This window comes from Myotis nattereri (genome assembly GCF_964212035.1).
Source record: "Myotis nattereri genome assembly, chromosome: 3".
NCBI classification, from domain to species: Eukaryota; Metazoa; Chordata; class Mammalia; order Chiroptera; family Vespertilionidae; genus Myotis; species Myotis nattereri.
In genome coordinates, this window is record NC_138077.1 from 211,406,640 (window position 1) to 211,419,026 (window position 12,387).

Genomic DNA, 12,387 nt, shown 5'->3' on the forward strand with positions numbered 1-12,387 from the left:
CACAGCTTTTCTCCTGTTCCAGAGCAACGGTCCACATTCAGGTGAACGATGTGAACGAGTACGCACCTGTGTTCAAGGAGAAGTCCTACCAGGCGTCAGTCGTGGAGGGGAGGCGCTACGAGAGCATCCTGAGGGTGGAGGCTGTGGATGCCGACTGCTCCCCTCAGTTCAGCCAGATTTGCAGCTATGAAATCGTCACTCCAGACGTGCCATTCACGGTCGACAAAGATGGTGAGGACAGAGGGCAGTGCTCCTTGCCAGGGGACGGTCCTGGCAGACTGTCCCTCCTAAGCCGATCAGCTTCAAACCCAAACTTCGTACTTCGGAGAGTCAGTCCATTCGGGCGGCTAGAACAAATGCCACAAAGCAGGTGGCTTAACTGACAGACATTTATGTCCCACATTCTGGAGGCTGGGGAGTCCAAGATCTCGGAGCCATTCCATTCAGGGTCTCGTGAGGGCCTGCTTCCCAGCTTACAGATGCCACCTTCTTGCTGTCCTCACTGGTGGGAGAGACAGTCTCCTCTCTTCTCATAATGTCACTGATTCCGATATGAGGACTCCCCCCTCTGCCTCACCTAAACCTAAGCTCCTCCCAAAGGCCCCACCTCCTAACACCATGACACCGAGGGTAAGGACTTGACATGTGAACTTCGGGGAAAGAACACTCAGTCCATAGCAGAGACCTGCTGTGGGGTCTGCTTCCCAGTTAAGTTTTTACTCTGTCCCCTGAACGCCAGGTGTTCTCTGGCGGGGCCGTTCCTTTTTCAAAGTCTAATAGAAGTCCCTGCCCAGCATGTGGCTATTTTTTATCTTCTCCCTTTTCAGTCAGCGTGCATCTGAGTAAGATGGACCTTTCGTTGGGCCCAGTTTTCTGTTCTCCATTAGACTTGAATCTTCTGCCTCATCTTGAAGGTGAAGGTTTATACTTCATTGCCAGATTCTCAGTAACTGAACAGATCGAGATCGGCTCATTCTAGAGTTTAACTTCTTTATGAGGTTATGGCTTCAGGATGATGCATGTCTCCATCGTTAACCCGCAGTCCAGATTCTCTGCTGAAATCACGGGCACGGCAAACACTTTGCAGACACCTGTATTCATGGTCAAAAGCTGGCTTCTCTCGGGTGGGTGGGGTAGGAAATCTCTCTCTCTCGCTAATAATGTAAGTCTGTAACAAGTATTTAATGCAGCTTTGGTCTTGTATTTAATATTTGAAGAATTTGAATCATTTTGTCTTTTATTCTCTTATATGTAAATCTTCAAGTAAATATAGAAACAAACAAAAGTCTGTAAGAAGGGATGGAGTTGAATTGCATGGGCTCCGAGACGGTTTAGTGTAGAGCTCGGGAAGCCAGGGGAGTGTCGTGACTTGGGGTGTTTCCTGTCGGTGCTTCCGGAGCTGGGACCACGCGCGCTGTGTGTGTCAGCAGGGACGGGGAGGGGAGACCAGCCCGGGCGTGGGTCCTCACTGTTTCTCGCCCTGGAAGGTCACATAAAGAGCACAGAGAAGCTGAGCTACGGGAAGGAGCACCAGTACAAGCTGACGGTCACAGCCTACGACTGCGGGAAGAAAAGGGCCACCGAGGACGTGTTGGTAAAGATCAGCATCAAGCCCACCTGCACCCCCGGGTGGCAAGGTGAGCCCCATTCTCGTCTCCGCGCTCACCCCTGTTCTTAAAGTTTAGGCACAGAACCTGATGTGTGAACTTCCCCCTCTCCCTCTACCCGGGCCGATGCAGGATGGGACAGCAGGGTCGAGTATGAGCCTGGCACGGGCGCCCTGGCTCTCTTCCCAAACGCCCACCTGGAGACGTGTGACGAATCGGTGGCCTCGGTGCAGGTGACGGTGGAGCTGGAGACCAGCCACATAGGGAAAGGCTGTGACCGCGACACCTACTCTGAGAAGTCCCTTCACCGGCTCTGTGGTAAGGAGGCCTGCGGTCTGCAGTGAGGGCGAGAGGGACCTTACACGTGCGTGTGGGCATGTGCGTGTGCGTGTGTGTGTATGTGCGCGCGCGTGTGTGTGTGTGTGCGCGCGTGTGTGTGTTGCTTCACGATCATGAGCTAAAACAGACTCTAACTTTCTGACACGGCTGCTGCTGCCTCACCGGCTGATTTCCCTACTGGTGGGCTTCAGGGGGTACATAACCCCATGGAAGTCTGTTCAAAACGTTATTTTATGTGCCTTTTTAAGAACCACTGATTTGAAGACAGTATTTCTCTGCCATACATTGAAAATCATCAAAATAGAAATTACACATATGTGGAGGGAGTTTTAAATGAAACGGGATGATTATTTAAGGACTGGAGAAAAAAACTACAGGTAATGCAATAGTTTTTGGCAAACGTGAAGAAGAAAATCAAGACCAAAAGCACCCACATCTAACTACGGTCTCCACGGACCATATACCCAGGCCTGGGGTGCAGAAGTATATCCACAGATCATATACCCAGACCTGGGGTGCAGAAGTATATCCACAGATCATATACCCAGACCTGGGGTGCAGAAGTATATCCACAGATCATATACCCAGACCTGGGGTGCAGAAGTATATCCACAGATCATATACCCAGACCTGGGGTGCAGAAGTATAGCCACAGATCATATGCCCAGGCCTGGGGTGGAGAAGCCAGAGGCAGCAAGACTGGGGCCTGGCAGGAAGCTGGCTCCGACTCCACCGTTGGTTGCGGGAAGTTTTCTGGTTTATCTCAATGGGAGGTATGGCTGCCTGTCATGGAAAATGCTGAGGAAGAAGATTTACTTTCCTGGTGAGATGATGCCAGTGACTTACATGGCCTCTTCATATCAGAAGGGTCTAGTGCAGCCGTGGGCAAACTACGGCCCGCGGGCCGGATCTGGCCCGTTTGAAATGAATGAAACTATTGAAAAAAAAGACGATACCCTTTTATGTAATGATGTTTACTTTGAATTTATATTAGTTCACACAAACCCTCCATCCATGCTTTTGTTCCGGCCCTCCGGTCCAGTTTAAGAACCCATTGTGGCCCTCGAGTCAAAAAGTTTGCCCACCCCTGGTCTAGTGTGTTTCAGGAGCTATTCAGCATCAGCTCTGCGGGGAGCATTTTCCGTCCTCTCTCTGGCTGGCTAACAGCAGCTAGATTTAAGCAGCAGTGTTCGTGACTAACTGGAAATGGTTACATGGTGAATAAGCAAAAGGGGAAAGTATATTGTCTGCTGGCGCATCCCAGCGATGAACATACCCAGGAGTTTTATGACTGAGTCTAAATATTCGTAACCATATACCTACTCTGTCAGTTGAGAGATCTGGAATGGGCTCTAATTTTAAACTGAATATTAGTATAATGTATGAAACTACCTTCTCATAGTGCCAGTTTTTATGGTATTAAATGAACACTTTCTCAGCAGGACAGTTCAAAGGTAGGAAGAATGGTAGGGATTCCATATCTGAGTGCTCACTGTCTGCCGGGGGTGGTATGGACCTGGTTCTTACGGAGGAATTCATGGAGGCGGAGGGAGGTGACCGACTGGGATTTGGACTGAGGTCAGTGTTACTCGAGAGACCAGGTTGTTCAGCCAGGTCACGCAGCTCCTGGGAATTGAGACGTGAGGACCAGGAGAGCTTGCAAAATCTTCTGCAAATTTTTTTTTTACTTGAGCTTGACAATACATACAATAGTGGTAAAATTTTTCATGCTTTGTTTGCTTAGTAATTCCATTTCTAGGAATTTTTTCTAAGGGAATGATCATGGAGACACGCAAAGGTGTGCATCAAGGGAAGGTTTACCCTAGGAAAACGTGGGACAACCGCATCCACCAGGGAGGTCAGGTCGTTGAACTAGGGCACACCCGTGCGATGACTGGGACGTGCGCGTGCACACGGGCCTCCGTTTCTATAAAATGCACATATTCATAGAGGGCTGGACGTGCTCATATGCAAATGTTAATTGTGGTTTACAGGTTTATTTTTTCTTCCTAGCTTTTAAAAAAATATCCTCGCTTAGCACTTATACATTTTGCTTGTCATAAAAACCCTTCCTTTTGAGAAAAATAAAGTGGATCTAGCTACCGCATAGACCCTGAGACAAGGGCAGTGCGTCGGTGCCGGTTGGCAAGGCGGTGCCTTTTCAGCGCTCACCCCCAGCGAACCCAGTTCCTGTGCTTTTCAGGGGCTGCGTCCGGCACTGCCGAGCTGCTCCCTTCCCCGAGCGGCTCCCTGAACTGGACCGTGGGCCTCCCCACGGACAACGGCCACGACAGCGACCAGGTCTTCGAGTTCAACGGCACTCAGGCAGTCCGCATCCCGGATGGCGTCGTCTCCATCAACCCCAAAGAGCCCTTCACGGTGTCCGTGTGGATGAGGCACGGGCCTTTCGGCCGCAGGAAGGAGACGATTCTCTGCAGCTCCGACAAAACAGGTGAACGTGCTGGGGGGCGCGGGCTCCGTGTCCCCGCGGGGGCTGCTGGGGGAGCGCGGGCTCCGTGTCCCGCAGTGACTGCTGGACTCCTTCCCCTGAGGCTGGATGGTTACACCAGGGCGGCCTGTCCTAACACATCCCCCTGGCATTTGGGTATTTGATAGTAAAAACCCAAGTGTATTTGTTTCTGACCCTGCCTTGGCCCAGCATCATCAATGCTGATAAAACTGTGTCTTCAAAATCCATTAAAGAAATAGCTTTTATTTCTCCTTTGGGTCTTAAGTTGGCAATTTTACCAGTCGCCTTTCTCTCTGCAGATATGAACCGGCACCATTATTCCCTCTTTGTCCACGGCTGCCGGTTTATTTTCCTTCTCCGTCAGGATCCTTCAGGAGAGAAGAAGTACAAACCTGCAGAATTCCACTGGAAGCTCACTCAGGTGAGGGAATGGGAAACGCGCCGATTCTGCTGCGGCCACCGGGCCCGGGCTGGCTGCTTCCCGGCCGTGTATACTTACAGTGTTACGATTTCTGTGTCTGTGGGTCAAATCAACTCCTTTCCACTGAAAGGCTAAGTTATTTTTACATGTATGTATTTTATACATAAAACATTAATATACAAATTGTACGTGTTAAATTAAAAAAACCGTGTTATAAAGCAGCCCTTGCTAACAAATTGTGGTTGAGATCCTTGTGTTTGTTTATTCATTACTTAAGGCTTTGCCTCCCAAAAGGTGCCACGGCGCCCCAGGGCCTCAGCGGATTCAGGCGCCAAGGAACATTTAAAGTTTCCAAGGAACCAGCCATCTCCAGCTTTTCAGATGCCACATGAACCACTAGCTTGAGGGAGTTGGCGGGTTTGCTGTCAGCTCATGTGACATTCCATTCGATAGAGTCATGCCTTTCCCAGCAGTTTCTGAGTGAGAAAGCAAGTTCAGTGGGACCTCGTCCTCGGACTTCATTCGTTCGGAGGCTGTCCAAGAAGCGATTTGTTCGAAAACCAAGCCATTTTTTTCTTTTAGAAATAATACACATGGAATTAATCCGTTCCGGACCCCCAAAAGCAAAAACACACCAAAATATTCACGGCACAATTTCTTGAGATGTTAACAGCCAGAGGTTTAATGGCAAACTGACTCACACTCACGCATCTCTCCTCTGTTTGTCGCCTGAGAGATGTATGACTGATCATACAGGTATCAGCATGAAAGGGCTGTCGGGTCGAGAACTGAAGCCTTGTTCAACAGCTGAGACCTTTTTTCTGTGAACAACTTGGTTGAGAACCGAATTGCTCGAGAACCGAGGCTTGACTACTTTCAAATGCACAGTTGGTCAGCATGACCGTTGGCTAGCGTTTATCATGGTGTTAAAAATACATGCCTCGGCCCTCCGCCGTCCCAGGTCAGAAGCCACTGCCTTTCTCCCCTGCTCTCCGTCAGGTCCGCGTGGTCCCCTGTCCCTGAGGATTGCTGGGGATATTGTATGTTAAGTACAGCCTTACTCTCCGAGTGCCCCAGACCCCCGCAGCACCTGTACGCCGGGGTGCAGCGCTGCCATTGTGTCTGGATGAGAGGGAGGTGGACGCCCAGGTGCTGACCCTCCCCCTGCCTCTCGCAGGTCTGCGATGAGGAATGGCATCACTACGTCCTCAACGTGGAAATCCCGCGGGTCACGCTCTATGTGGACGGAGTTTCTCACGAGCCCTTCTCGGTGACTGAGGAGTACCCACTTCACCCGTCCAGGATCGAGACTCAGCTCGTGGTTGGGGCTTGCTGGCAAGGTAACAGGCATGGGCACCCCCTCTCCCCAAGGCTCGGGCAGTCAGTGATTCTGTCTGCTCTGCTGGAGGAAGCAGGCTCTTCTCAGCCCCTCACCCTCCTTTCCTTTACCTTTCACCCCTTTTCCTGGGCCCAGTCTTTCTGGGGCATCACCGAGGCCGTCCACTGGTGGGCGCTCACTGCAGGTGTGCTAAGGGACACTTCCTCGGAGCCTGGGAGGGAATGTTGCACAGAGGGCGGGTGTAACTGAGGAACATTTTATAAATTTTATAAATTCATCAGCTTGTGGAAAAGTCTATGAAAGCATGGAGGCAGCCGTCAGGCACAGAAAGGCCGTGTGCTTTGGCCGGGTGACGCTTCTGGAGCCGTTAGCGCTTGACAGCCTGATGGGGACACCTCAAGTGCCATGTTTGAGAGGGTTCGTGGACGTCCCTGCTGGACAACCAGGGACGGCTGTGACGACAGCCACCAGAGCAACAGCACCTCGGTCTGTGCTTCCTGAGTGCAGGCCGTGTGCCGATGGCTTTACATAGTCCTCTCATTAACCCTTCCAACGCGTCTGTGGTGGGAGCTGTTGGATCCCTATTTTACCGAGGCCCTGAGCAGCAGTGAGCCCCTGTTCCCAGCTGAGTCATCGTGGTGCTGGGGTTTGAGCCCTGAAGCTGCTGTGCCAGGGCCGAGCTCTGACCTCTGGACCAGGGGTCGCAAGCTTTCCTGTGCCTGGAGCCCTTACCGTGGCCTGGGGAAGCCTCTGGACCCCTCCTCAGGTTTCCAAGGGAACCAATTAAATTGAAATGCAGTTCCCAAAGTATGAGCAGACAGGATGTGTGAAATGTTCACACTGCTGCTCCGAGACCCGGAGAGCAGCCTCCGTGGGAGCCCGATGCCTGCGTGACTTCCAGTGCCGGCTTGTGGCGGTTCCTGTGGCGTCGCCGCAGTGCCACCCGACCGGGAAAGAGCAGCGCTTTCTCTGGGCCAGATTCGCCGTTGCTGCTGATACCACTGTGGTTTGTGGCTGACCATTTACAACCAAAGGAACACGGACTGTGAGAAGTTAGTGAAGAGAAGCCTGTAATGTTTCCCATTCAAGTGAGGGATCCCTCGCTCCACCTTCGCGGTTCTTGGCCCCGATTGGCCCGTGACTCGACCGTGCGTGAGGTCCCTGCAGGCGCCTGCTAAGTGGGTCTAATGCTTCCTCCCTCTGGAGACATTGTGCTTTGAGGTAGACATCTGTGAAAGAGCCTGATTTCTAAGACAGCTTTGTTTCTATTATGGGAATTTGAATTTCATAATTTTCCTGCAGGTCCTTTCAAATGAAAAGGAATAAGACAGTCATGTAGTGCGAACCTCTTCGGTGAATTCCCGTATTTAATTTTGGTGACAATTTATCCATGAGGAAGTGAAACATTGAGACCAAGGAATGAGGAATAAATTATTAGGGATACAGAAATTTCTTAAAAATACAAACTCAAGGGCAAACCTAAATGTTACTTTACATTCTGGGAGCTTTGTTGGTTGGGTTAAAACATCCCCCTCGTCACACCCTGCTGTCCTGGGACCCTGCTCATGTCAGTAGTTCTGCCTTCAAAATGGCCATTTTCACCTTCATCCGTTGCTTTCTACCTTGGTCCTCAATGTCCTCGGCCAGAAAAGTCTGCCTAAACTCCCAAACCAAGCACAGCTTCGTAAAGATGGAATTCATAGGGAGGAAGCTCTCCGTTGCCCCTTGCAGCGGATTTGAAACCACTTCCCTGACAAACCCCATGGAGAGCCGGGCTGATGGCATGCCGTGGAGGAGCCACGGGAGCACTGAGCGCTCGGGCTGTGAGCACAGGCGGCCCCACAGCCCGGCCTGGGAGCGGACGTCCTGTGCTCCGGCCCTGGACGTGCCTATTGGACCTGGACCCCTTCCAGGGGCAGTGGGTGGTCAGAGCCCAGGCCCACCGTGGGTGATGACCTGTTTCTCGGGGGAATTCCTTAACCTCTGACTCCCTCCCTGTTTGGTAAAAGTAGTTGAAAATGCCTTCTTTTCTCTGCCACTGAGAGGTTAAAGTCTAGACCGACGTGAACTTGTTTTGCGCTTTCTGCAGAGATGTACTTTTGCAAGCCCTGCGGACACCAGCCTGTGGGCGCTTATGCGGCCCTGCCGGAGTCGGTGCGTCTCTGCGGTCAGTGAGCGCCTCCTTGTGGCCGCCAGCCGCCCAGGCTGAGGAGACAGCTCAGTGTACAGGCGCTTCCTCATCTGACTTTGAATCCAACCTCCGTTTTGGCCAGGAGGGTGTGGGGAGGTGGAAGCTGGGGTGGCAAATACTGCTTCTGGGAAAAGGCGACCAAGTACAAACCTGCTTCCAGGCTGAGTATGTCCCCAAGGGGGACACGGGAACTTTTCTCTCGGCATTTTGCATTCGGTAGCTTTTCAATAGGGATTTTCAAGGTCCACTGTGAAGAGCCTAACGGGTCCTCTCCTGTTTCTTTGTCTTGCTTCTCTGCAGAGTACTCAGGAGTTGAAAGTGACAATGAAACTGAGCCCGAGCCTGTGGCCCCGGCAGGTTGCTGGACTTTCCCCCTCTGGTTCACTGCTTTTCATTTAAATACAGACGTCGAGTCATCGCACATTCTGCATGAAATGCCCAATTGCATTTTGGTCCCAGTCACCATCTGAGCTGCTTTGCATTATCCCCCCCACCCCCACCCCCACCATTGCTTCATGGGGTTCCCTTTTCTGCCTGTTCGGAGCCCAGTTACAGTGAGCAAATGACTCTAAGGCAGTGCACTAATGGGATTTTTATTTTTCTCATCCAGTTTTACCCTGATGCCACTGCATGAGACTCCCTGCCGAAATCTCATAGGCCAGGTTTGGGGGTACCTCCGGGTTCTCAGGTGGCTGAACCACGAGACAGGAAAAGATTCGTTTTTAGATATTCTAACCTGACTGATACTAAATTCTGTTTTATTTTGGTTAATCCTTATCCAAGGGTATATATTGAGTGAGAGTGGAAGGGAGGGGGAGAGAAACATTGACGTGAGAGAGATGTATCAACTGGTTGCACCCCGGTGGGCCAGAGATCGAGCCTGCAACTGAGGTATGTGCCCTTGACAGAATTCGAACCTGCCACCCTTTGGTGCGCAGGCTGATGCTCTAACCACTAAGCAAACTGGCCAGGGCAATATTAAATTTTAAACATGTTTCCTAGAAATCTCAGTCCCTGGCAGTGATTTATAGTGTTATCTAGTGTCCTTATTGGGAATGAGACCTGCTGCTGAAAATTGGTGTCTTCTCTGTCAGTGGAAGAACCGGTGTAGGGGTCTGTGCTACAGTCTGTCAGGGGCCAGTTTCTGGGTTTTCGTTTCCTGTCCACCATCCTCACTTCCCAGTTATCCTCAGTAGCAGGAGACGGTCATGATGGCACTCGGCACAGCCACCTGCAAGGCCTGATCCGCGGCTTGAGTGCATCCCTTTCTCTTCCTAGTCATGTTGTGTGGGTCGCCCCCCTCAAAAAAAAAATGTGTACATATCCCTGAGCATGCTCAGAAAAAGCAGCCCGAGTGTGAGCCAGCTGGCTGACAAGCAGAGGCTGGAGCGAGTAGGACGTGTCACTTGTGCACCATGGTGACAGGTGTGGGCTAGGCCACCTTTACCAGTGAGTGGCCAGATGTGTGGGACACTCATGGGGCTTCCAGGCTTCGGGTGAGAGACCCCCGAATCCTCTCCTCTCCTGGCCACATGCATGATCACAAAGGAGTTAATTTTTTCATTGCACTTCCATGTAGACTGCAAGGCTAACAGGATTTGGTCTGAACTAACCCGCATGTCCATCCATCAAGCTGCCACCACCAGTAACACTGCGTTGAGAAATGAAGCAGGGGCTCTGGGCTGCACCCCTAACCACCTGCCTTTCCCCCCCGTGTTCCAAAGGTGGTGACCTACATATGACCCAGTTTTTCCGAGGTGACCTGGCTGGCCTGACCATCCGGTCTGGGAAGCTCACAGACAAGAAGGTGATTGACTGTCTGTACACCTGCAAAGAGGGGCTAGACCTGCAAGTCCCCGAAGACGGCGGCAGAGGCGTGAAGGTAACACTGGCATGCACCTGGCTTCTAGACCCAAGGAGGGGGCTGTTGGCAAAGGATTGATCTGTGATTGGTCTTGAGCCGTTTAAACTTGTAACATGTCTGACACATAATGTGTAGGTTGTTCCTCTCACACCAGCCAATTCCCCAGTTCTCTGGACACCCACTCTCCTGGCGTCCAGCAACTTCATTCTGACACTTCCTGGATTTAGCTTCAGGCTTCACAGTGAGGGCTCAGCCCACTAGGCTGCCCCCACTTCAGGGCCCGTCGCAGGAATCTGCCCTTGGGTTCCCTGCACTTCTGTTGGCTGAAGTCCGGGCTTCCCACAGTCTTCACACCCTCCCCTTTTTAGGTTCAACAGCTTGCTGGAACTGCTCAGAAACAGATAACATTTTACTTACTAGTAACAGTTTATCGTAAAGGCTACACTCAGGAAAAGCCAACCGGAAGGGATGTACACGGCAAGGAGCTCGGGCGGGCGCATGAAGCTTCCACGCCCTGCCCAGGAGTGTCGCCCTCCTGGCCTCTCCCATGTTCACCAGCTAGGAGCTCCCACCCTGTTGCTCAGCGTTTTTATGAGATTCCGTCACGTGGTTGACATTGCCCACTGGTGGGCCACTCCTTCTCCAGCCCCTCTCCTGTCCCCATAGCTCGAGGTGGGGCTGAAGTTCAACTTCTTCCGTGGTTGGCTCCTCTGGCAACCAGCCCCCATCCTGAAACCAGGGCCCCACCAAGAGTCACCTCATTAATGAAACTCTGGGGTGGTTGGGAGGGACTTGCTGTGAATAATGAAAGATTCCTGTCTCAGGAAATTCCTAGGGTCTTAGGCGCCTGTGCCAGAAACCAGGACGAAGACCAAATACGCATTCTCGCACCACATACTTGTGCGCCTGAGAAGGTGCCCTGCAGGAGAGGGTCTCAGTCAGCGCAATTACAGGGGTTTTCTCTGATTTCAGCTTCTTGCAGTCAGAACCTGACTCCCCCTCTCTCCCTTTGGCACGATTTCAGGTCCAAGCCAACCCCGGCCGGTCGGTGCTGACGGTGGAGGCGGAGGACGTGGGGGAGCTGGAGAAGGCCCTGCGGCACGTGGCCTACCTCAACTCACGGCAGTTCCCCACCCCCGGCGTCCGGAGGCTCCGGCTCACCAGCACGGCCAGGTGTGTGCTGGCTTTCCCAGGGGCCTGTCTGCCCCCGGGCACTGGAGGAGAAATGTGTGCACTTCGGTTTTTTAAGAACCCAGCCTCCCTCTGTAAGAAGAGACAAACCGTCCCTTGTTCCCCGAGCGTCTGAATGGCGTCTGTGGGTGACAGTTGGAAGCAGGCCTTGGGAGTGGCCGCGTCTCCTGTTCCTGTGGCAGCCCTGTGTGCCCTCCCTGTGCCTCTCAGAGCCCTGACCTTCCCTTCCCCTCCCCGTGCAGGTGTTTTAATGAGGCCGCCTGCGCCTTGATCCCTCCGGTCGATGGCTCAGTGATGGTTTTGCAGCCAGAGGAGCCCAAGATCAGCCTGAGCGGCGTCCACCATTTTGCTCGAGCAGCTTCTGAATTTGAAAGCTCAGAGGGGGTTTTCCTTTTCCCTGAGCTTCGGATCATCAGCACCATCACCAGAGAAGTGGAGCCCAACGGGGAAGGGGACGAGGACCCCACAGGTACGGCCCGTCAGCCTGGGACGGCTCATGGCCTCGTCTCAAATCTGAGCGGCCGAGACCACTGTTGGGGCCCACGCCTGGGGCCCTTGTTCTTGGGGGGTTGGGAGACTTGAATGTTTGGACGCTTCTGGACTCTGACACAAAGGCAGAGCTCATTGCGATCTTTGGAAACCCACTTGGAAGGTCCTTTGATTTTTCTGGCTTGACATCTGCTGGTGGGTCCCCCCCTCAGGGGACAGGGTCCCCCATTCTGACCTTCCAGTGGCAGGTCTTCCTAACCGGGCTGCTTCTGCAGTCCAAGAGTCCCTGGTGTCTGAGGAGATCGTGCACGACCTGGACACGTGTGAGGTGACCGTGGAGGGCGAGGAGCTGAACCCCGAGCAGGAGAGCCTGGAGGTGGACATGGCCCGCCTGCAGCATAAGGGCATAGAAGTGAGCCGCTCCGACCTGGGCGTGGTCTTCACAGGTGAGAGGCCCTGCCCTCTCAGCGCCCCAG

The 12,387-nt window shown here is 52.7% G+C and overlaps 1 protein-coding gene across 4 annotated transcripts in view; it reads left to right on the plus strand.

Annotated features, from left to right (window-relative positions):
• The window catches only part of CLSTN1 (calsyntenin 1), a 56,901-nt gene that overhangs the window by 40,854 nt on the left and 3,660 nt on the right, over window positions 1-12,387 (plus strand). For 2 of the 4 annotated variants that reach the window (XM_081086800.1, XM_081086799.1), the window contains 11 exons: window positions 23-231; window positions 1,488-1,637; window positions 1,740-1,925; window positions 4,150-4,398; window positions 4,716-4,837; window positions 6,015-6,177; window positions 8,668-8,724; window positions 10,092-10,249; window positions 11,256-11,404; window positions 11,665-11,891; window positions 12,187-12,357. In XM_081086800.1, coding sequence (XP_080942926.1) covers window positions 23-231; window positions 1,488-1,637; window positions 1,740-1,925; window positions 4,150-4,398; window positions 4,716-4,837; window positions 6,015-6,177; window positions 8,668-8,724; window positions 10,092-10,249; window positions 11,256-11,404; window positions 11,665-11,891; window positions 12,187-12,357 — 1,841 coding nt within the window. The remainder of the gene's footprint in view (window positions 1-22; window positions 232-1,487; window positions 1,638-1,739; window positions 1,926-4,149; window positions 4,399-4,715; window positions 4,838-6,014; window positions 6,178-8,667; window positions 8,725-10,091; window positions 10,250-11,255; window positions 11,405-11,664; window positions 11,892-12,186; window positions 12,358-12,387) is intronic. The other 2 variants (XM_081086802.1, XM_081086801.1) reach the window with 1 other exon arrangement.